Source organism: Petaurus breviceps, unplaced genomic scaffold (assembly GCF_028583685.1).
Source record: "Petaurus breviceps papuanus isolate PSGF00001 unplaced genomic scaffold, PetGlider_PUasm1.0 126, whole genome shotgun sequence".
NCBI classification, from domain to species: Eukaryota; Metazoa; Chordata; class Mammalia; order Diprotodontia; family Petauridae; genus Petaurus; species Petaurus breviceps.
This window is the reverse complement of record NW_027185655.1, coordinates 77,489,312-77,515,276: the sequence shown is the minus strand read 5'-3', so window position 1 is coordinate 77,515,276 and position 25,965 is coordinate 77,489,312. Positions and strand designations below refer to the sequence as shown.

General features: G+C 37.5%; 1 protein-coding gene across 1 annotated transcript in view; it reads right to left on the bottom strand.

Annotated features, from left to right (window-relative positions):
- Positions 1–25,965, bottom strand: part of RXFP1 (relaxin family peptide receptor 1) — a 186,200-nt gene that overhangs the window by 110,081 nt on the left and 50,154 nt on the right. Inside the window, exon 2 of the mRNA XM_069097288.1 lies at positions 23,323–23,460. Within this exon, the coding sequence (XP_068953389.1) occupies positions 23,323–23,460 (138 nt within the window). The remainder of the gene's footprint in view (positions 1–23,322; positions 23,461–25,965) is intronic.

Below are 25,965 nucleotides of genomic sequence, written 5' to 3'. Positions count from 1 at the left end.
CTCCCTTTCCACCTCCCCTACCACTTCCTCCTCCCCTTCTCCCTCTCTGGCTCTTGCTCTCTTGTGGTCTTGTTGTTTGTAAATTTCAACAGACAGTGAATTTAAGAATAGCTGGCTATCATCTGCATATTCCCTTCCCGGGCTCTTAAGAAGGCACTATATTTAGCTTAGCTTTTGCAAACAAGGCATTTCAGCCTTCTTAATTACCATTCCTGAACATGTAGGAAAATCTCATTAGGAAGAACTCTGTTCATTTGGAACTTATTTGGTTTAGTTGAGGGTGAGAGGCGGTTTAGTATTACGGAGAGTGTTAGCCTTGGAGTTAGGAGTCTTCTGTTCACTTTGTGCCTTTGACATACATGAGCTGTGTGACCTTGGGTGAATCACTTAATTGCTCAGTACCTGAGACAGCTCTCTACAGAGGAACTGTTGATCTGTAATTTTGGTGGGAGTTTCCCTACCAGCAGCTTTCCTGGGAAGATCAGTCCCTCACACAAATGAAATCACAACTCCACACCTGGCTTCATGCCAGCTATAACAAGAAAACTGATCTTAGCCAAGAGGCCCAAGAGTTTAAGCATGTGAACAAGTGTGTGTGTGCGCGCACGTGTGTGTGTGTGTATAATGTATATATGTATGTACACACATGCATACATTCATTCATACATATATATCTGTTTAATAGTATCTTGATTTCTCATAAAGTCACCAGCTTCCATTTGCTCCAATCTAATTCTAAAGGAATGATTCTCTTCAGTGAGCTTTTCAGATTCTTTTTCCATCTGGCAAATTGGGGTTTTTAAGGCATTCTTCTCCTCATTGCGCTTTTGAGCCTCTTTTACCATTTGAGCTAGTTTATTTTTTTAGGTGTTATTTTATTCAGTCAGGTTGTTGACTCTCATTTCATAATTTTCTTGCATTGTTCTCATTTCTTTTCCCAATTTTTCCTCCACTTCTCTTATTTGGTTTTCAAAATCCTTCTTAAGGTCCTCTATGGCCTGTAACTAACTCATATTTTTCTTGGAACCTTTTGGTGCAGGAGTTCTGACTTTGCTGTCTTCCTCCTGTTCCATGCTTCGATCCTTTTTGTCCCCAAAATAGGAATCTAATGTTGGATTGTTCTGTTTGCTTTACTTCCTTTGCCTGCTCATGTTTCCACTCAATCACTTGACTTTTGAGCTTTTAGCCACAGTAGGACTCTGCTACCAGAGCGGGGAGCTTTGTCCCAATTGCTGGGGTTTTCTCAGCTGCCATAGCTATTAGTTGGGTGCCCTCTCTGAAGTCTCCACATGCTCTGGCAAACTGGCCACGAACCCTAGGACCTCCACCTTAGACCACAATCCAGATCCAAGCAGGTTAAAGCAAGAGCGATTACCCCTCAGACTGGTCACTTTGTCCCCTTACAAACTGCAGACCAGGAGCTGAAGCTGCCACATGGCAGTGGCTGCACAGCTGCTACGCCTCAGCGGGGGCAAAAGGCAAGAGCGATTACCCCTTAGACTGGTTGGTTGCTTGATCCCCCTACTATCTGCAAGCCAGAAGGTGAAGCCACTACATGGTGGTGGCTGCACAGCCATGGCACCTTAGTGGTTTCTCCCTGCAGGGGATAAAGGCTGGACCACACTCCTCAACTCCTGGTTCACGAAGTCCACACTGCACTGACCTATCACTTTGTCCTTAACATGTTATGTGTTGATAATTCTGGAAACTACCACAGCTGCTGGTGATCTGAAGTCCCTCCAGCCAGTGGCTGGTCAAGCCTGCCCTGAGGCTAAAATCTCTGGCTCATGAGGGGCTGGGCTTGACTTCCAGAGCACTGTGCTGGCTGCTTCCTACCAGCCTGCCAGGCTGTCCTCAGTGGGAAGCTAGCTTCTCTGTGTCATTTTGGGGGTTCTGTAGCTCCAGAGTTTGTTCAGAGTCACCTTTACATGAATCGGAGGAGGTGGAAGCTGGAGCTGTGAAGAGGTCCTATTTCTACTCCACCATCTTGACTCCCCTTTCAGACATCTTGATTTGGACATTCAGTAGACATCTTAGTCTATCAAAAAAATTACCCCTTAAGCCCTCCCCCTTTCCAAGCTTCCCTATTACTTTTTGGAGAGCATCACCATCCTCCCAGTCCCTCAATCTCATAACCTTAGGCATCATCCTCCACTCCTCATAGCTCTCATTCCCACCTCCCCACATCCAATCTACTGTCAGGGCCTGTTAATTTCCACTATTTCCAAATCTCCCAAATATGCCACCTCTCTCCTCTGATACTGTCTGCACCCTGGTGTGGGCCTTCATCAACTTGATCCTGTCCACTTCAACATGCTGTTTGGTGTGCCTTTCTCAAGTCTCCCCATCCTCTAATTAGTCCTCTATTTAGCTGCCAAAGTGATTTTCCTAAGGTGCAGGTCCTACCAAGTCACCTGGTACTAAAAAAGAACAACTACAGTGGCTAGCTCTCTATCACCTACAGGATCAAAGACAAAATTCTCTGTTTGGTGATTAAAGTCCTTCATATCCTAGGTTCCCCATATCCTCTCACCTTTCTTACACATTAAATATCCTCCTCCCCCTCCCAATATACTCTTTGACCCAATAATACCAACCTCCTGGCTGTTTCATGAACAAGACACTCCATCTATGGGTTCCAGGAACTTTCTCTGGTTATCCCCTATGCCTGGAATGCTCTCCCTTTTCATCTCTGCCTTTTGGCTTCCTTCAAGTTCCAACTAAAATCCCACCTTTTAGAGGAAGTCTTTTCCAATGCTTCTTAATTCTAGTGTATTCCCTCTGTTAATTATTTCTTTTTAAATTTTATTTTTTTAAAGCAATTGGGGTTAAATAACTTGCTCAAGGTTACATGGCCAGTTATTTTGTGTGGGTGCTAATTATCTCAGGCCGGAACCAATCCTGGGTCTCCTGACTCTGGGCCGGCACTCTTACTCACTGTGCCACCTGGCCATCCCCTGTTAATTATTTCTTGTGTATTCTTGTTTAGAATTTGTACAGATTTGTTTACTGTTATCTCTTGTATTAGGTTATAAGGTCCTTGAGGGTAGGGATTATTTTTTTGCCTTTTTTTGTACCTTCAGTGCTAAGGCACAGTGTGTGGTACATAATAGGCACTTAATAAATGTTTGTTGACTGACATACAGAAAGAACCCCAGTCTAGCTTGATCCCCTCATTTTACAAATAAGGAAACCAAGACCCAGACAGGAGAAGTAGCTTGTTCAGGTTCATACAGGCTAAAATAGTAGGAGACCCAGGACTCAAACCCTGAATTTAATCTTCTAATACCAAATTCAGCACTCTTTTCATTACACCACAATCCCCTTTACTTTTATGTTAATTAATATGAACAAAAAAGCTATGAACAAAAACATTCAAATAAACTAAATGAAAAATTAAATCATAACTAAGACCACTAATTTTAAGCTATTTATAGTTCATTGGGGGAGGAAAAATGTATATATTTACATTATTTAACATTAATGAAGTAATAACATTATCTTACTTTGCTGTTCTCTTCTGACTTCTTTTTTTTTTTGCACTAATTATCAAGTTTTCTTGATTTTATTAGGGATGTTAAAAACATAATTAGGAACATCTTTTCCCTAGAGTGATGGCCCTTACAAAAAAGAGGTGCCTATGGCCATTAGAGGAGTCCTTAAAATACAGCCTACATAGACAGGACAATCCAGCCAACCAATTCTCTGGTATCCATTGGAAAGTTAATTGCATTAGTTGGCTCATGGACAAATAAACCACCTTATTTGTCAGCATTTTCAGACAGAGTTGTTCATGATATCAGGAAATTTAGTCAAAGAGTATAACGTTGTCTATGGGCTCTTTTTGAGGGAAAAGGAAACAACTGAATAATAAAGCAAACTTTGGTCATAAATTACCACTGGGATGTGAGCTAAGAAGATTCCAAATAGGACTACCTTGTGATGTAAGTTGTGCACAGAACTTCATTATTTTTATGATAATTTTGAGAATGGCAAATAGAAAGCTAAAATAACTGAGTTAAAAAAACAGTATACGATTGCATATCAATATATCCTGTTTATGAACCATGTGAGCTTTATTTTTCCTTTCTTTATAATTTCTCTGTTAAAGTCCTGCTGTGATGTCTCATCACAGTTGACTTGGGGTTTTGGAAAGGCTTGCCATTGGACCACAAGTGGTCATGTGGGTCACAAAGCTGAGAAGGTCGCAAGAATGGACTTGGTGATGATCTGAGTGTGTATGTCATAAAACCTTTGAATTGGAAAGAACTTAAAAGGTCATCTAATTTGTGGGGAAAAAGAATCCTCCAATGACAGGGAAACCAACAAGTTCCTGAAGGTAGAACTTCCCATTTTTGGACAGATTTAATTATTAGGAATCAATCTTTTTTTTTTTTTTGACATTAAGCATACTCTGCCTTTCTACCCGTTGTTACTAGTTCTGTTCCCTGGGATCAAGCAGAAAAAGACTAATTTCTTTTTCAAATGACAATAACAATAATAACTAGAATTTATATAGAGCTTTAAAGTTTACAATGTATTTTTACATAGATTATCCCATTCAATCCTCACAACAACCCTGGGACAGAAATGCTATTCTCTCCATTTTACAGATGATTAAACAGTCTGAGAGAGAGGTTAAGTGACTTGCCTAAGGTCACACATAGTAAATGTCTGAGGTAGGATCTGAACTCAAATCTTTCTGACTCCAAGTATGGCACTCTATCTACTGTCAAAAACCTTTCTGAAATTTGAAGATAGTTCAAATTTAGAGAAAGTAATTGATTAGTATCATAGTGATTATTTTTTGGGGGATATAGCAGCTTTTGTATTCTTAACTGATAAAAAGTATAATGCAATGATGAAATTTTTAGATTCTTTTCCTGTTAAAGTTTTGTTTGTCATTTTTTAAAGGAAAGGACACTTCCACTTCAATGGATAGTCTAATTGGAGGATGATCAAGTTCTGCTTGTGACTCTGAAAGCACCAGAACTCTGATAGTTTTATAAGAAACTGTATTTAATAAAAATTCAGGATGCTGAAATCAGGATGGGTGAAAAATTAGAAGGCTCTCAATAAATAAACTCTATCATGACCTTTTTTTTTTTAAATAAGCGTTATCAACCAGCAAGCATTCATTAAATGCCCACTATATACCAGGTACTTTCCTAGGAAATTAAACCAAACCCAAAAGGTGATGACCCTCAAGGGGTTCATTCATTCATTCATTCTAAAGGACAAGACAGTATGCAGATGCACACATATAAACAAAACACAAAAGGCAAGATGGTATGGTGGGGAGACAGTTGGCTCTGAGGCCAAGAAGAGTTAGATTAAATTCTGCCTCAGACACATACTCAGGGTCGTGTGATCATGGGGTGAGACTTCACCTCTGGGTCAATCCTCAGAACGTAAAGTGGTGCTCTGAATAGGCACAGCCTCCTTGCTCAGGAGCTCCCTCTGTCAATAAAACCCAAGTCTAGTCCCTATGCTCTTTGAATTAAGAAGTCTATGATCCATTTCCTTAAGTCACATGGAATTATTCAGATTTCCATAACCATAATAGCTCTGTTACTTATAGCTGAGCATTATTTTGTTCAGTGGGTAAGATAGCTTTGAGGATACTTCCTTGCTTCCTTTTGTATCCCTAGCGCTTAGCACACTGCAAGGCATATAGTAGATGCTTGATAAATATTTATTTATTGATTAATTGCATAGAACTACTCTAAGTAGGACTTGAAGGTCATAATTTCCCAGGGTCCATTTAACTACCAGGACTAGATCAGGATCAAAACTTCTTCTAATTTTTCACTTATGAGCAGATGTCCAGGCAACATAAGCTAAGAGGGCTAAAGCTAAAGTCTGAAGGGACTTTGTGTTGAAATTAAATAACACTGACAACAAAGTTAATCTGAAAACACATATTAGTAAACATACATTTTAAGCAGTTCACATAAGACTCCAATTAATATTGCTTTTATGCAGTCAGACCAAGCAGTTCTGAGGTGAGCTAGAAAAAGGTGGAGAGTTGATGGCTTTCTCCTCTGTTCCAGTTCTCTTTCCTACCAGCTTTGTGTGATAGCATAAGGCCTGGGCTGTCTAGGTAGAATCTTAGTATAGGATGCTACTCCTTTTTAATCTCAAGCCCTAGGACCTCACTGTCTTGAGCCAGCTTATCATCAGAGGTTCCCTAGAACTTTTGTGGGGTGTGAAAATCCCTTGCTGGAAGTCAGGGACATTTAGTCACTGGTTTGTTAAAAGCTATGGCCCTTTAGAAAGAAAATTACTCTTATAACTTTTTGAGAGTTCCTTCTTTCGCAGTTACATGTATGTCTCCACAGGGAATACCTAATACCTTGAGATGCTCATAGTCTGATTTTTCATATGTATATATAATATGTATATATGCATATTATATATGTGTTATATAATATGTATGTGTACATATTATATATGCATAATATATATATATATACACACACATTATTCCTGTACATACATATATATGTATACATCCTACCCACTGGACAAAATAATGCTCAGCTATAGGTAACAGAGCTATTATAGTCATGGAAGCCTGAATAATTTCATGTGACTTAAGAAAATGGATTATAGACTTCGTAATTCAAAGAGGATAGGGACTAGACTTGGGTTTCATTGACAGAGGGAACTCCTGAGCAAGGAGACGGTGCCTATTCAGAGCACCACCTTATAGTCTGAGGATTGACCCAGAGGTGATACACATCTACATATATATATATGTATGTGCATGTGTGCATATATACATATATCTATATACACACATATAAAAATTTTCCTTTTTTAAATGGAAAATTTCGCAGAGCTCAATACCCCCTTATACACATATATGTATACATATATGTGTACATATATACATATACACACATATAAAGGTTTTCCTTTTTTTTAAATGGAAAATTTCACAGAGCTCAGTACCCACACAAGATGAATGATTAAAAATTTTCCTGAGAGTCATTTTTAACAGATTCAGACTAACTGTCCTTTCTAAATATTACATAACAGTATGATTAAATGCATATTCAGTTTATTTGTCTTTTGTAATGTTCCTTTTTCTTTCCTTCTTTGAAAAATTGTGTTTTAGAAGCTTGACGTCTTTATTTGATAGTTTTTATTGAATTAAATTTATATTAACATTTGATTTTTTCAATGACATGTAAAGAAAGTTTTCAACATTGATTTTTAATAAGATTTTGAGTTCTAATTTTTTCTCCCTCCTCTACCCCATCCTCAAGACAATAAGCAATCCGATATAGGTTATACATGTGTAATCATGTTAAACATATTTCCACATTAATCATGTTGTGAAAGAAGAAACAGAACAAAAGGAAACAATCACAAAAAAAGAAAGTTAAAATAGTATGTTTTGATCTGCAATAAGACTCCATCAGTTTTTTCTCTGGATATGGATAGCATTTTCCATTTGAAACTGTCTTAGATCATTGTATTGCTGAGAAGAGATAGTTGATCATTACACAATGTTGCTGTTACTATGTACAAAGTTTTCCTTGTTCTGTTCATTTCACTTTGCATCAGTCTTTCCAGGTTTTTCTCAAATCATCCTGTTCATCATTTCTTATAATACAATAGTATTCCATTACACCTACAACTTGCTCAGCCATTCCTCAATTGATGGGCATTGAATTAATTTTTTAAAACTTTAATAATTTTTATTTATGTAGATGTTAAAATAGCTTTAAGGAGTCACAGGGAATTTTTACAAGTTAAGCTTAAGAGCTCCTGTTTAGAAAACCTGCTAGAGTCTCCATTTTTCAAAATAACACTGACAGTGTAGGCTTTTGATTTGAGTTTGCGCTATTAAGTTGTATATAATTACTCTAAACTGATGTGTAAGTTTGCTTTTCTATGCTGTATTGGCAAAATTATTTATTTTAAAGCTGCTTATTTAAAAATGTTTACATTTGATTCTGAAGAGAATCAAACTTTCAGCTTAATTTAATTAGCAGTGTTCAGAATTTAAATATATTTAAATCAAACAGCATGGGTAGCATATATTATCCAGATAATATAATGTGGAAAAAACACAGCTGCAAAAGAAATTAAGCTAACAAGGGACACACAGAAATAGATGCACTTCATCATTTTATCATCTGCATCCAAAGTTGAGACCCATTTTGGAAAGATCCAGTCTCACTATAGAGTGAAGAAGAACCTAGCATTTTGGTGGCCAGCTGGTGGCAGCTACTAAATTGACATGCTCTTGTGTGGAGGGGGAAGGCAATAACTTTTGGGCGAGATTGATGATGTTGCTACTGATTGATTAGCAGGATTAGCTTGGCTCTGGTCTTCATGTGCTATTGCTATTATCTGAACTGGGATGCTGAGGTGGCACAGTGGATACAGCAAACTGGAGACAGGAAGGCCTGAGTAAATCTGACCTTAGACATTTACTGTGTGACCCTGGGCAAGTCACATAAAATCTGCCTCAGTTTCCTCATCTGTAAAATGGAGATAACAATAGCACCTACCTCTCAGGGTTGTTGTGAGGACCAAATGAGATATTTGTAAAGAGCTTAGCACAGTGCCTGGCCCATAGTAAGTGCTATCTCAATGTTAGCTATGAAGATGATGATGATGATGGTGAGGTCAAAATGAAAACAACTACCTCTTCCTATGATGAAATAGCATCAAAACCAGCAGCAGCTCATCTAATAGGTATGTAAGACTGTATCCAAACTTAAAACTGCTGAAAATGGCAATTTTTTTTCAGATGCCAAGAGAAAGGATGTTAAAGAATAGTGTTTTCATTAAGATTAAAAAAATTCTCCCTAAACTTCCACAATTTGTAAATCAGGAGTTTTGGAGGGTTGAGAATGATGAAAGGGAAAAAGGGGGGAGAGGAGAAGAGAGGGAAGAAATTGAAACAGCCTGTCCTCCCTACCTTCCCTTAAGCAAGTGTGGTGGCAGGGACACTGAAGAGGGAGAAAGACAAGCTGGATTCTTGTCCCTCCTGTCCCCCCAACAAGTTATGTGACATTGGAAAAGTCAGCATTCCTGGATATCAGTTTTGTTACTCAGAAAACAAGTGGAATTAGACTAAATGATCTCTGTTATCTTCCTTCTTTTTGAGACTCAGGCGATATAATTTTTATCAAAGATATTTTAAATTATTCTTCAGGTTTTTCAACTAGAGTTTACCCGTGTTTCAAAGGACTGCAGTATCAGTCAAATGATATTGTCCATTCTTCTCATCCTCGATTCTGGGTTTAGCATATAGTCCATCTGCAGCACGTCTTTAAAACTAACTCATTAATGGACTCATTTGACCCATTTTACCATCCATCTGTATGTAAGTCTGGGCCATGAACATTTTAAATTTATTGTGTTTTCTGGTACAAATGCCTAGACCAATCTTTTTTCACTGCCAAGTTCATTATTTTCTGCAGCTGTACTATTCCCAGGGGCCCTACCCTGACTGTAGGCCTGTGGCCTGGAGGCCACTGTGGATGATGAGGGGATGTGGATGATGATCCAGAGGTCACCTGGACAGAAAACTTTGCTTTGATCATGACAGTCTGTAATGGTAATAGTCCTGGCTGTGAATTACCAGAAGCAAGTGGTGGTGTATTATTTGAAAACACAAAGCCAATTTTTACAAGATACCAAATAGATCTCAAAGCCAAAAGCAAGTTTGGTTTCCAGCGTTCAATTAATTTTGTGAGGATTAAATGAGATAATATTTGTGAAGCACTTAACGCAGTGTCTGCCATACAGTAGCAACTATATAAATGTTTGCTATTTATTATGATTCAAATTTATTTAAAAAATGTTTTATTCTTTCCCTAGTGACATATAAAGGCAATTTTTAACATTCAATTGTCTAAAATTTTGAGTTCCAATTGTTTTCTCTCCCTCCCTCACCTCCCCCCTTCCTGAAACAGGAAGCAATTCAATATAGATTATATCAGGCAATTTCTTAAGTGCCTACTGCCTATAAGATCTAGAAACAATGGTTGATAAATTGGGAGCATTGGAATGAAAAAGGCAAAATAGATGTTAGAGAAGAATCCAAACAATAGGGTGTCCAAATGGATATGATCTCATATATAAACTATTTTCAAAATTAATTTGATTGATGTAACTTTATGCTATCATTTTGCTAGCATTTAGGGCTTATCTCAATCTTCTTAATATTATGAAAGAGCTTCATATATGGACAACTGTGTGGCCAGTATTTCTGGAATGAGAAACATCTGAGTTTGTGCAGGGGTTGGATAACATAATAAAAGCCCATCTCTTCAAGATACAGATTAATAGAAAGATTTGATAGGACCCCTATTCAGTTATATGTCACAATTGGACAGTATATGTTTTGTATCCATTTTGCTTTTCCAGTATGGATGGTTAGACTAGTCTTTTTCACACTATCAGATGTATCTGAAGAGGCTTTGTAAGCTTAGTAAGGTATTAATTATGTAAAACACATCAACAGTAAACCTATCTTTTGTTTGGACCTTGCACAAGATATATCCTATTACTCTAGATAACAAACAAATTTCTTTTTAACAGTCTGATTACCTTTTGTGACTTGCATGAATGTGTAGGGTACCTATCTTATGAAGAACCAGAAATCACTCCCCACCAAGGTCTCAAGGTTCCCTTTAAATAGAGCTGGGGTGCTAGAAGGGCCCTTAGAAATAATCTAGACCAACCTCCATTTAACAGTTTAACTTGAAAAAATTAAGGCTCAGAGAAATAAAGTCACTTTTCTAGAACCCTAGACACATTAAATGGCAAAGGTAGGAGCCAGAGCAGAATCCAGGTTAGCTGAATTCAGCTCCAGTTCTCTTTCTGCTACATCTCATCACTTTGTATTTTGTTAATTCTATGAACCAAGTCCTCTTTCCCTCTCCTATTCAGTTTTGGATTCCAGTTCATTATTTGTCTGCCTGACCAGGAGGTATGTAATGATAGACTAAGCCAATGTGCCACTTGTCCAAATGTACACTGGAATCTGGACAACATAGTGTTTTTCATCTACATGGTTCTTCCTAGTGTATTGTTTGTCTAATCTATTTTGAGTGGCCATGGATCTCACTGAAGAGGTCGTGAAGTGCTTCATGTGGATCTAGCATAATATTAACTGCAAATAGGAATTAATGGAGAATTTTTCTGTTCATAAAGGACTATGTCTTCCATTTGAAAAACAAGTAACATCATCATTAAATCTCTTAGTGAACATGTGTTTTGCCTCACTTGATACTAATATTCAAAGGATCACCCAAACAAAACTATATCTGTAATTATATCCATGAAGAAATTTTATATGATTTTAACATATACACAGGAGACAGTGTTTTAGAGGAGAAGCCTTAAGGCTTTGTTTTTCTCTGAGGAGTCAAAACGATTTATGGTAGTGTGAGCACAAGCAAGTTGGGATTTTTGGTTGTTTTTTTTTTCCTTCTTGTTACAGGAGTTCAGTTTCCCAGGCTCAGGCTAAATTGTAAACATCTGAAGGATTAATCTCCTTTGAACCCTGATAATTCACAGCTGTGCTGAGTCAAGTAGGTTTTGTGCCTTCTGGCTCTGAGCCAATCTGGGGCTGAATCTTTGTTATATATTCTGGGAGGTTGGTATTTTGCTTTGGAGATATGTTCATGAGAAGGATCTTTTGATTTCCTGGTTGAGATTCTGAGTAGCTATATGTTCAGAGCCCCCTGATTGCTTTGATGTCTGTGCTCCCTCAATCCAGTGATGTATGTAGAGCGTATAACAATTTTGTTATGCTCTGATAGCTGGAGCCCTGTTTGTTGGTCTTTGTGCTAGTTTCTCTGCTTGTATTTTCCCCACATTCAATGTGCTGACCTTTCCCCTGAACTAGTGAATGTAATTAAAAGTAGGATTGTTGACCTCTTTAAAAGTTGCCTACCCGATCAAAGTACATGTGCTAGCAGACCATCCTGGGTGTGCTAGGGTGCTTGTTATTACAGGTAGTTAGGTATCCTCCCTTCCTTCCCTCCCTTCTTCCTTCCTTCCTGTGAGGAAGGTGCTTTGCAAACTCTAAAATTTTATATAAAAGTTGAAACATGTCAGTCTTTCCTGTTTATATCATCAACCTCTTCTCTTGTATTTCTTCTTTAAAGAAAATATCAATTACTAGTTTTGGGTAATATGATGATTGCTAGTACTTTAATGCTTTATTAAATAAAATAGAAGGCCACTTTAGAGGCACAAAATTAAAACACATGAATAAAACTCAGTGCTTAGTCATGCCACCCATTTATAAAGATAAGGAGACATTAGTAGCTTTGGAGAAGCAACCAATAAGTATTATTTGTTCTTAATATCTGCCCTGTCCTTTAGCAGTGAAAAGTCTTTAGGATACTTTCACTTTTCCCTTCTATCTTCTTGTACTATTCTCCTCTATTTCTCTTTCTTTTGAATTTCCTCATGTGAATACACTTTCTTAGTATAACAATGTACTCACCCCCCCCCCATCTTTTTACCTATTTGTTCCTATTGATGAAGACAAAAAAGACCCTTTCAGAAACATGTTCCAATATCATCCCACTAAATCTCAGTGATATGTATAAGGTCAAATGTACCTTCTGTTATAAAGATCTCTGGTTCTCTTTAACTATTTTACATTTGCACATAGATATTGGAGGTCATGAGTTTTGTCCAATCTGTTGCTAAAGCCTGTGGAATGTAACATGTCTCAAATTCATCCTCATCTCTTTTGACACTGCCACCACTCTAGTGCAAACCCTCATTGCCTCCTTATCTAGACTATTACAATAGCCTGCTGGTGGGTCTGCCTGCCTCAAGTCTCTCCTCACTCCAATCCATTCTCTAGCCACAACAGTTATTTTCCTAATGTATAGAACTGTGTCTTCCCTTCTGTCTTCCACCCCCCCCTTCCCTGCCAAGAAACTTCAATGACTCTCTATTGCCTCCAGGAACAAATACAGAATGCTCTGTTTATCATCCAAAGTCCTTTATAACCTAGCCTCCTCCTACATTTCCAGTCTTCTTACATTTTATTTCCTAACATAAACTCTTTGACCCAGTGATACTGGTCTCCTGGCTCTTCCATAAATAAGACACCCCATCTCTTGGTTCTGAGCATTCTTTTTTGTTGTTGCTTTTTTTTTTTTTTTGCTTTTCAGAGGGGGGAAAGGAGGGTAGTTTGGGTTAAGTGACTTGCCCAAGGTCACACAGCTAGTATGTGTTAAGTATCTGAGGTCAGATTTGAACTCAGGTCCTCCTGACTCCAGGGCCAGTGCTCTATACACTGTGTCACCTAGCTGCCCCAGTTCTGAGCATTCTTTATGGCTCTCCCCAATGCCTGGAATACTCTTCCTCCCCCACTTTGACTACTGACCTCCCTGGCTTCCTTTAAGTTCCAACTAAAATCCCACTTTGTACAAGAAGTCTTTCTCAGCCCTTCTTAATTATAGTGCCTTCTTTCTGTTAATTATTTCCTATTTGTCCTTCAGCTTGATTTGTATATATTTGCATGTTGTTTCACCCATTATATTGCAAGTTTTTTGAGGGTAGGGACTCTCTTTTGCCTCTTTTTATATCCCTGACACTTAACACAATGCCTAGCACATAGAAGACACTTAATAAATGTTTATTGTTTTATTGGTACTTTAGATTTTGTCTCCTGTGAATCACTGGACATTTTTGTTCTTATTCTTCTTATACTATAGTTAGTCTCTCTGATTTTTAGTTATTATTTAAAGGATTATTTTTCAGGCATGGGTACAGCTAGATGGTCTCTGAAGTCCTTCCCAAGTCTGAGATTCTCTGTTTTTTGCTTAATTACCCGTGATTGGCATCATCTGTTTTTACCCATCTGTTTTTATCTTTATGTGAAGAGAAATAGATTAAATTCTAGATCCTGTTTCTTAGCAAACTTTTTAGCTTTAAAGAGCCAGTGGAAGTCATATTTAGAAAAAGACCTCAGAAACAATTGAAAATTTTATTTTTCATATAGGTAACCTTGCACCATTATATCTTAGTTCTGGCATCCCAGAATAGCATGGGAGAGACCTGGAATTCTAAAATTGGATCGCATAAACTCTGATATCACCTATCCAACTGGAAAGCCTTTACTTATTGGCTTTTTAACAAAATGTATACCTGTCACTATGACCAGCCTACTTGAGTTTGCAGAGATGTCCCCAGAAAGTTGACCAATAGAGGATGATTTTTTTGACCATGGCAACTCATGAAGGCTGTCTTCTTAGGCACAGAGGGCTTGTGGTATCCACCACTCTGGGGAGTACCACAGTGACAAAAATCATAGACTTTTTATAGTATTGAAATATGGATAGTAATGAAACTTTGATGGTAGCGTGCCTATATTCACCTGTAGAACTATTTTCTCTTTTCTAGCTTGATTATGCTGTTAAATTAAACCCTGTAATAAACTCAGTGATTTCTAATTTGCCTCTAGCTCTTAAAAATACTAGTTTCGATAGTAATCATTGAATTCTAGTTTATGATCAAAATCAAATTTGAAGTAGAAAGAAAGGAAAACTATGCTTTCTAACTTTATATTGCTTACTATTAAAATCCATGGAGATCCATGGATCTGAGAATAGCAGAAAAATGAGCATATCAAAGGATCTAATTTGTCCTTTTTTTCTAGCATATCAAACTACTACATTATTTTTTCAGGAGCATGTGAAGAATCATCCTTCATGTACATCTATGTAATAGTCAACCCTACAGGAAGAGTTGGCAAATGTATAATTTCTTTAGACCCTCAGTAGCTGTTTCAATGCCGAGATTAATTTGTCATCTCAATAGTGACAATTTAATGATGTAGGTCATGATTTATCTGTGTCTGCCCATCCTATGGGATTCTTGTCCCTATCTTCTCCTAAGTTCTCCACAGCAGGTCCACTAAATGAGCTCCCCCCCTCAAAATAAAGGCATAAAAAAGTAAATGAGCTGAGGGTCTTCACTAGATGAAGATACTTATAGTAGCCAACATTATTTAAAGTTTGGAACATCCTAAACATAATATTGTCTCACTATGTCCTCACAACAATCATGTGAGGTGCATATGCTTATTATCCCCATTTTACAGATGAAGAAACTGAGGTTCAGAGAGGGATTAAGTGACTTGTCCAAATTACACAGCTAGTAAGTACTGGAGGAAGGATGTAAACCCTGGTCTTTTTGATGCCAATTTCTTCTCTCTGATCACTGCATCACCTTGTTGCTTCAGATCTCTTGATACTATATGGACACCAGTGAAGCAATGCCTGTTATGCCTATCTCTCAGTATGCCACTGGTTCACTGCATTTTCCAGGCATACTTTTCCTTGGAACATGATAGAATGAGAGATTCAAATGTGCAAGGGATCTTAGAGGTCGTCTCTCTGATGACATCCTTTAATCACTCATCTTGCACAATCTTTCCTTGGTAGTGTATATTGCACATTAAATAACTGACAAAAAGAAGGAAAAGGCAAAGCCTGTATACTTTTATGTCTGAATGCCCTGTGTAAGAGCATTTACTTTAATACTGTCTCTGCATAATATAGAAAGAGAACAGAATTTGATGGATGAGCTAAGAGACAAAACACACATTCTAATTCCTGACAAAAAGACATGCATTTGGAAGTTCAGTTGTTCTCCTGAAGGTGGTTCTATGGTTGAATACAAGAGTTTTACAATTTTAATTTATGTACTTTTGAATTCTTCATATTCTTGTTATGTAAACATGAATGAAAAATGATCTTTATGTATTTGAGTCTTACAGAAGCAGATTTTCAAGTAAAAATGGTCTTAACTTTGAAAGGGGGAAGAATTATTTTGTGGTAATACTTTTTCAAATATAAAAATGCTCTTTGTAAGAACTGCTATATATTTGATATACATTTTAATGGATGCCAGAGGGATTTTACATAACCTTATCTGGACCAGTATATATTTTATTACATTGATTAATCTATAAAAATTAAGTATGGCTTAGTGATATAGGTGCTATTATTACCTCCATTTTACAGTTGAGGAAGGGGAGAGAGCAATTTTCCCAGAGTCACACAGCTAGTAAATATTGAAGGCAGGATTTGAAGTGTAGTTTTTTTGATTCCAAGTTCATTATTCTACCCACTTTGCCACCTAGTTACTGATAGAACATTGTGATTTCAGAAGAACCAAAGTTACATATATTCAAAGGACAATGAGAAGATGCATTGTGGATATCAGTAAGCTTTAGCACATTTATCAACAATGCCTTATGTACCAGAAGTGGTAAAGAAGGCATCATAAAAATCTATCTGTCTATCTAGAAAAGGAGGCAGACTGGTCCTATAGTAAGAATAGGAGGCAATGGATAGAAAATGCAAATGTTGTGTTGATATTCCTTAAGAAATGAATAAACCCAGAGGAAAGTAGCAGGCATTTTGTATGAATCCTCTTTGGAATATTCCAGGAGTAATATGACTGATAATTGCACAGCAGAAAAATGGCGAAGGGACTAAAATCTACCTTCTTAGATGATGATGAAATATATGATGAAACCATAGATCAAATGGCTATCAAAATCAGCACAGGTACACACTATAAGAACATTCAAAGACAGATAAACCTAGATGATAGAAAATGGTCATTTTTTATTTTGTAGAACAGAAGATCAAACCCTTTTCTTGTTAGAGAGGTGAGAGGCTACAGGTGCAAAATTTTGTACACAGTGCCAGATGCAATAATTTTATTGGTCAGTTTTAACTAATTGTCATAATTTAATAAATGTTTACCGAACTGAACTCTTTGTTATAAAGGAAAGTGCAATGTATATGTGGAACAGACCAAAAAAGGACAGGTGTAAATAAACAAAAAGCATCAAGAAAAATTTTAAAAAGTGTAGACAGACCAGTAAGGTATATTTATTATTTACTAATTCAATACTTAATAATGATCTATTATCTTGATTAAAATTAAAACGTGCTATTTCTATGTGCCTTCTGTATTTTTATTTCTTAGAGATATGCTTAATAATGAGCAGATACTTTTTCATTTTCAGACATGACTCAAGACTTATCTCTTATCTTCTCAGGTGATTCTTATTAAAATTAATATTAGAAAATTCTTCTATATTGAGCCAAAATCAAGAGAAGTTTGAATGCATAATTTTTCAAATAGCATTCATGGCATCATAGGATTTAGAGTTAGAAGGAATTACCTGATATAATACCTTCATTTTATGAATGAGTAAACAGTTTTGAAGAGTTCAGATGACCTTGCCCAAGGTCACAGTGGAAGAGCTGAGATTCCAACCCAGACTCTTTGAGCCTGGATTGAGGATTCTTTGCCACATATGCTCAAAAACTACCTGCATAATAAGTTCATTAAAACTCTGGGAGCTTTTTTCTCATCTGCAAAATGGTGAAATGATTCAAAATTTTACTCAACTCACAGAGTTATCATATCATGTCCCTTAAATGAGATAATATCTCTAAAGCACTTTGCAAACCTTAAAGTACCATATAAACTCTGAGATGTTAGTATTATCTCACTCCCTTTTTTGTTATTGTTCAGTCACTTACAACATTTTTTGACCCGATTTGGGGTTTCCTTAGATATTGGAGTGGTTTGGCATTTCCTTCTCCAACTCATTTTATAGATGAAGAAACTGAGGCAAACAGGGTTAAGTGACTTGTTCAGGGTCGCACAGCCAGCTAGTAAGTGTCTGAAGTCTGGTCCGAACTCATTAAGATGAGTTTTCCTGACTCCAATCTCTGCTCACTATTCTCTGTGCCATCTGCCATCTAGCTACCCTCATCTCATCCCTACTAGGTTATAAATTCCTTTAAAGCAAAGAGTGCTACTTTTGTTTGTATATCCCCAGCTCTTAGCACACTGCTTTAGACATATTTAAAAAATCAAAACCTGCAATTTTACTAGCTTATTGAACTCGTGGTGTGGAAATTCCTTTCACTGAAAGTTCCTTTCAACTCAGAAAGTTGCCTGGGCACTGAGAGTTATGTTACTCTCCCTTGGAGTCATAGCTAGTATGCTATACATAGCTAGTATATATGGGAGGCAGGACTTGACCCAAATCTTTCTCATTTCAAAGTTGACCTTTTATCCCTTCAGTCTGACTCCCTGTTACATAGCAATAAGGGTGTGTTATAGAAGTTTAACAACAGCTCTCACAGTCTGTGTTGTAAGGATGCAAAACACTTAGTTAAACCCTACATTATTGCCATCCTTTTCTTAACCTTTAAAAAATTTTCTCCATCACTGTCTTAAGTCTAAATAATCAATAAAACAATAAATTGCGCCTTGATCTGTGGTATTTGCCTATTTCTGAGGTGTAAATGATTATACACTGAAAATTTAATAATTGTTGAGGGAGCTGGTGTGAGCTGGGTCTAGCACACCTCTGTATGGCAGATACTTAATCTTTCTTTTCAGAACAAAAGAAATTACTGTGATTTTGGAAGACAATGTCAACATCAACTATCATCTTTTCTTGTGTGTGTGTTTTTTTTAAGCTATGAGTTTTAGAGAGGAACCCATGTTATATCTCTAAGGATCTGATTCTTAATCTCATTGACAAGATTGCTAAAGGTTAAATTACACAAAACTTTGTACTTTGAATCTATTTAGTCATATTCCAATTGTGGTCTGTCACTTGTAACAAATGGCTGAAGCTGAGCGCATAATCATCCTTAACCAGGGTTTAATTGGAATGGTAAAAGCTGCTATTTTTTTCTCTGAACTCCTGAAATCTTTCAGCAAATATGCCTTGCCTGTTGATGGCTATTTCTGCAAAGAACTCAAGTTTACCCATGATTATTTCACAGCTTATATTACTGCAAGGTCTGCAAACACTAATGTGCCTCTCTCAATTTCCTTTAAATGCAGAGAGCTTTCATTCCAATAAAAGAACTTCTTTCCAAAATCAGCCCTTTATCTTCCACTCCATCATTTGGTGTGTTTATATGAGAAGCCATGTTCATCAGGAAAAAGAATTTCAGTTATTCCCTATACTCAAAGCTTCCATTTCTCCCCCTTCTCCTGCCTCCTGACACCTTTACTTGTTTGAGACAGAATGAAAATTTAGACATCACCTCTGCAGAGCCATCATAACTTGTTAGGCAGGAGAAGCTTGGGATATTGACTGTCACCTTCCTGTAGAAATGCTCAAAATGGTGCACAAGGGTGATCACCTTAATTTTGTTGAGAAGCTATGGGACTAAAACCATTCCTCTGCTATTTCCTTCAGCAATATTTGCACATAAAGTGCATCTGGTAGGTTATGAAGGGGAATGGAATGCTATTTTTTTAAGAGAGGAAAATTTACTTCCTTTATACTCAAACCCTATCAGCAGCAATAGAAAGAGATGTACTGATGTCAATTTAATGGTTTCAAACATTCTTTAAGAGTAGATGAAAAATCTTCCTTGCTAGATTTTCCCTTTGTTGAGTGGTAACAATGTTGTTAATTCTTCATGGGGCTCTTTAGCATTAACATATTTGTTTAGGAGGCAAACAAGCAGAATCTCATCCAGCTCCCATGACACATCCCATGCTATAGAATATGATGATGCAGATTTAACCTGCTGGTTGGTTATAAGCAAATATGATCATATTAGTAGAATGTAAGGGCTCTGAGGGCAGGAACTTTTACTTTTTGTTTTTGTACCCCCAGTACCAAACCGAGTACCTCAATATGTTGCATATATATATGTGTGTGTGTGTATGTATGTGTATATACACACACATGCTATATAGCATACTTCATATATGGTTATTAAATTAAATGATCTCTAATCTTTTTCACAGATAATTGCTTACCTTTTAATATTTGAATTATTTTAGTCTTTAAACTGCTATAAAGGTATTCCAATACATTGACAAAACTTTTTTTATGTATTCACAATTTGTGAATGATTTCCCATGTTTAGCAATCTCCTGAACCTTCCCAGCAGATAATTTTTTATCCAATTAGCAAATATAGATTTTATTTGCTTTTCTGTTGCTTTTTCCCCATGAATTACCAGCAGCACAGTTTTTGGAAATCTGTGCTATGATTTGTCATGAGATGTTTTTAATATTTGCTTTTCAAGTTGTTGGACAATTTCTCATGGCAAATGAGATGCAGTGAGAGTTGAGCTGAATTTGCTATAATTACATAAGAAATGGTCCATTCCATTTGAAATTCCCAATGTTCACATTCTACTCTTCTGCTTATTTTTACTCTTTAAAATGTTGCTCAATGTACTCACATCATTGGTTATATAAAAATAATTGACAATTGTTTATAGTAGTTAGGACCATGGGGTTTAGAACTGGAAGGGACAATAGGGGTCATCCTTATTTTGAAGAAACTGAGGCAAAGATATGTTAGGTGACATGTCCCAATCTTACTAAGTAATAAGCATAGTAATAAGTAGAGCTAGAATCTGAGCCTGAGAATTTTTTTTTAAAGCAATTGGGGTTAAGTAACTTGCTCAAGGCTACATGACCAGTTATTTCTGGGTGTGGTGCTAAGTATCAGAGCCCGGATTCAATCCCAGGTCATCCTGACTCTGGGGCCGATACTCTTGCTCACTGAGCCACCTGGCCGCCCCAGAGCCTGGGAATTTTGATGCCAAATTTAGTGCTATTGCTACTATGCTATGTTTTAAGCCACAAGGAGTCACCATGTTACTTTCCTTGTGGCTTTCCACTTAAAAGTCCAATGAACTATGGTAAGCAAATGTGGTAGTGACTACCAATCAAAGGGTCATACTTCATAATCTAACAGCTGGCATCAAAAAGGTCATACATCATAACCTAATAGCTGGAAACCCAACTCTAAAACTTCATCCTAAAATTTAGTTAAATATTAACTTCAGCTATTTTAGGAAAGTTACATTTTATGATAATATTTGATATTTTAATATGTTGATGTTTAATGTATTTTAATATGTGAACATTTTGATTTTAAAGGAGGAAAAGGCCATAATATTTTCTAATTCAAATAGGCTACAACATAAACCACACAGTTCAGACTATTTCTGCTGTTGTTGAGACATTGTTACCACGTTGGGACAATTTACCCAGATTAGAGATTCTGTTTTCTCTGATAGGTAACTAAATTTCTTTTACTCTAGAAAGCAGATATAATGAAATAACAGCAATATTACATAGATATTTTACTTCAAATTATATTAAATATATGCACCCATCATCTGGACAAATTCTCAATGAATGGCATACATTATACTGTGGTTTATTGCCCCAAACCTTTGCTTTTGTGTATGCTTTAAGGTCAGAGGATTCAAGTAATGTAAACTAATTTTCATGGTTTCTGATTATACAAACTTGAAGAAAAGCACAACACTACATTTCCTAGAAGCTCTAGCTGGTGAGAAATCTTTCTGAATTGTTTGTTAAGGGCCATAATTGAATTCCCTTGTCTCTTGACATGAACATTCCTTAAAGAACAGGAAATAGCTCAGAAGGGTCTGTTAATGACAGAATTGGTGATTTGGAGACATGAGTACATCATAGTTTAAAACAAACCTAAAACCCCATAGAGGTATTGTTTTTGGATGACATACCAAGCTGCTTGACTAGTGGATTATAAATGACTAAGACTTTAACTGGGTGCATATTTTAGGATCAGCTATCAGACATGTCTCCTTCAATCTTCTTAGGAAATTCTTACTAGAGTGTTACAGACTCACATGAATAAGTGCCCCTGAATTTTTCGACTTCCGTATAAGTGCCCCTGAATTTTTCGACTTCCGTGCCATGCTTCCCATGGTGTGCCTTCCTTACCTCTCTTTCAGGGGCTTCCTCTCTACCAGTGGCAGAATTATGGGGTCAGTCTATTGATCAAAGGAGGTAACCTGAGTGCAGGGGCTTGTTGACAGTATCTTAAATGTGTAGTATCAATGCATAAACAACTGGGGTGTTCTCAGTGCCAATTCTCCTGCTTCTTCAGGACTCTGTTCTATTGTTCTCCTTCACTACACCAGCTAAATGTGTCTGAACACCTTTTCTACTGGACTTTCTTGTTTTCCCTCTATTCTAGGGAAGATTTAAGAAGGACCAAAGTTTAATTGAGTAGACCTAGTATACCAAGGTATAAATGTCCTAATTTCTACCTAATAAGTTCCTTAGCACAACTCAGATACCCTTATGGGGATGGGAATTTAAGATCTTCCCTGCCCCTAGGCCCTTTGATAGGCTTAAGTGCACCTGGAGCCTGTGGTGGGAGGCTTGGTTTTCAGGAATGCTTTTTGATTGGGCAGTGGGTCAAGAGGGTTGTTACATTCTCTGAGCCAGGAGAAGGCTATATAAACCCTGATGTGAGGCTTTGATTTGGGGCTCACTTTGAGAAGTGTTGTTTGATTTGACCAGACAAGACTCTGTGCAGCTGTTGAGCCCCCTGGCTTTAAAAACCCAGATGTTGATACTTCTCTCTGGTAACTGTGACTAGATATGGATGTAATGGTCAGACAGTTGGAGGCCTGTCTGCTGAAATGTTTCTCTGTCTTCTTGTAACTTCTGCTTTGTAACCTGTCTGTGTACTCTGAAGTTCGGGGTGCTGACTTTCCCCCCTGAACTAGATAAATGATATGTTTGATTGATTAAAGCAAGGTTGTTAACCCATTTTGAGTTGCTTTCCTTTAGAAAAGCATATCTAGGAACCTGTGTTGGCAGCCACCCTAGGGTGCTTGCTGCTACAGATAATTCCTGCTCCACGATCCCCCCTGCTATTAGGGCTTTCTCCCTCCTGAAATTACTTTGTATTGACCTAACTACATACATGTTTCATCCCCTCAGTAGAATGTAAGTTCTTGAGGGATAGGGACCTCCCCCCTGCCACTTTTGTCTTTATCATCCCTAGAATCCAACACAAGTTCCTTGCACATAGTAGGTAATTAATTTTTAAAAATAATATTGAATCTAATTAATATGTGCACGATGATCCCTAACTGAAATAAGTTGGAAAAATATAATAGAAGTTGATTTAACTGTTAATTCCCCACTGAAAGTCAGATTTTATCACAGAGTCCTTTCATAGGGCTGATATTAAAACCCCACAAATTAATATTGAATTCATAGAATTTCAGAATTCAGTCCAACATGTACCTGAACAGGAATCCCATCTCCAACTTCCCTGATATGTGGGATTCCAGTCTTTGTTTGAAGTAATGGGGAGCTAAAGGGGAAGTAAAATGATAATTTTTTTTAATCATGTTAATCTTTCATTCTGCTACTGAATTTTCTCCTTTCTCCCTTCTTTTTCCAGATTATTGATTCTTACTCTCTCTATAGGATCATGATCTGTTCACTTACCACAATTTTCTTCATCAGCATGATTTCCACAGTCATCTACACCATTACAGTGAAGTAGCTGAGGTAAGCACTTGGTTGCATTTCCACAAGGGAAATATCCAAGGGAACACTGGCTGTCATGTTCAGTTCCATGAATAACTGTGAAGACAAGAGCAGAAAAGACTCCATTTGTACAAGCAAGGTGTGATTAGGTGGGCCTTGGGGCATTCATGATAGTATTAATCAGGAAAAGGATGTTTTCCATGCTCTTTTACAAGTGTCCCACTTGTTTGTCAAATGAAATAGAAAATAAATACTATAAGCTACCTTCATAGTTTTTGAAAATTTGAGTTGGGAAGACAGGAATATTAAAATAAATGAATATTCAAAGGATCAATGATTTCATATGCATGAGGGACTCTTGGTATGGAAACTTCTTCCACTTGTGGAGTTAGTTAGAGATGAATTTCAAACCCCTGACTTCTAGCCTACTGAAATGCTTTTCTGCCTCTCAATAATAACAGTAATAATAAGAGCTGATGTTTTTGTATAGCATTTTGGACTGGAAAAAATAGTTGGATTGTGAAGTTAAATTTAGTGCCAGGTTTAAGAATTTATACTTGTTTACTAGGCAATGAGTAGCTACTGACAATTTTGATTGTGTGCCATTATTATTAGTGTGGCATATTAGCACTAGGATTATAGTGAGGTGGTACAGTAAGTAGACAGAGCCCTGAACTTGAGATTACAAGACCTGAGTTCAAATCTGGCTCCAGACATTTATTAGCTGTGTGACTCTGGGCAAGTCACTTAACCTTTATTAACAATAATATCCACCTCTCAGGGTTGTTGTGAGGATCAAAAAGATAATATTTGTAAAGAGCTTAGCACAGTGCCTGACACAGAGGGTACTTAATAATAAATTCTTGTTTAAGTTATTATTGTTATCATTTTTTACTTGGGTAGCACTGTGAAGGATGGTTTGAAGACAGAAAAGGCTGAACGCAGAGAAGAAAATTTATGAGGGGGGGCGGCCAGGTAGCACAGCGAGTAAGAGCACTGGCTCCAGTGTTGGGATGACCTGGAGATCGAATCCCGGGCTCAGACACTCAGCACCACACCCAGAAACAACTGGCCGTGTAACCTTGAGCAAGTTACTTAACCCTGATTGCTTAAAAAAAAAAATTTTATGAGGGCCTGACTTAGGGAGATTACTTAATAAATGATTGTTGACTGAATTACTGATTTACATTTCAGAATCTCTTATAGATCTAATCATTCAAAGGAGGTTACCTATCTACCCACATAGAAAAGACCAAATAGATAAAGACTGTCTGTTGCCCAGATTTTAGCATGATTGGAGTGGACACCCTGTAGAGTTCATCAGACAGTTTATACACCCAGAACAGACAATACAGATGAATGATGAGCTAGGCCCAGAGCTGAAAAAGAGGAGCAGATCAGACTGTATTGCTTTCTGGAAACTGCTGTACTCTTTTTCTGACCCCACACTTGTGTAAACAGCAAAAACCCATCTTTTCAATACAGATGTTTTGCCAGTTTTACTGCAGAGCAGTGGGGCAGCTAGGTGGCACAGTGGATAGAGCACGGGGCTTAGTGCCAGGAAGCCTCATTTTCCTAAGTTCAAACCTGGCCTTAGATTCTGACTAGGTCTGTGACCCTGGGCAAGTAATTTAACCCTGTTTGCCTCAGTTCCCTTTCTGTAAAATGAGCTGGAGAAGGAAATAGCAAACCACTCCAGTATCTCTGCCAAACCACATATGAGGTCACGAAGGGTCAAACATGACTGAAACAACTGAACAACAACAATTGTAGGGCAGCAAGACCTGGAAAATGACTGCCTCCAAAGAACTGAAGATGACATACAGAAGGCAATGGAAAGAAGTGTGGTTAGTGTGAGCAGTCTGCAGCATATGTCTGATGAGGAACTCCAAGGATGAGGAAGAAAGGATATCATCAAAGAATCAGATAACTGAAGGAGAAGGTAGGTTGGTTTAATGGTAATGGGGATTTGAAGATCTTCCCTGCTTTGAAAATAAATCCTGCCCCCTAGTAGGCTGAATATAATTACATGGAACCCGTGGTAGGAGGGGTTTGTTGAAGGGGGGAGCAGAGCCCACAGGAAGTTGGGAGTCAGAGTTGTTAGAGACTGGAAGGAGGAAAGAATGCATCCGAAGGAGACAGGCTTGTGAATAAATTTTGGTTTGTGGGAAGGCTAAAGGATGCTGTGGCTCTCTGTGCTGTTATAGTTTATTAACTTCTTTACTACTATGATGGCATCAGCTTACTGGTTTTGGGATTTGTTTTTCTGGTGTCCGAATAAATGTTTTGCTTCTGTCTTCTACATGGAGAATCGGTTATATTTTACAATCGAGCACTATGACATGGTGAGAATAAAAGATCACAGGTGTATGATTTCAAGTGTGGGATACCTGCAACCTTGAGGCCAGTGGCCTTCTAGGTCCTCAAGTGTGGCCCTTTGACTAATCTAAACTTCACAGAACAAATCCCACCCTTGTCATGTTCAACTCACAATGTCAAGAGAAAGTGAATAAAGTCTATAGGGGGTAGAATTCCTATGGTGAACTCTTGGGAAGACATGGGCAAGAGTTATAGAGGACAGACAGGTAGAGATGAATCATC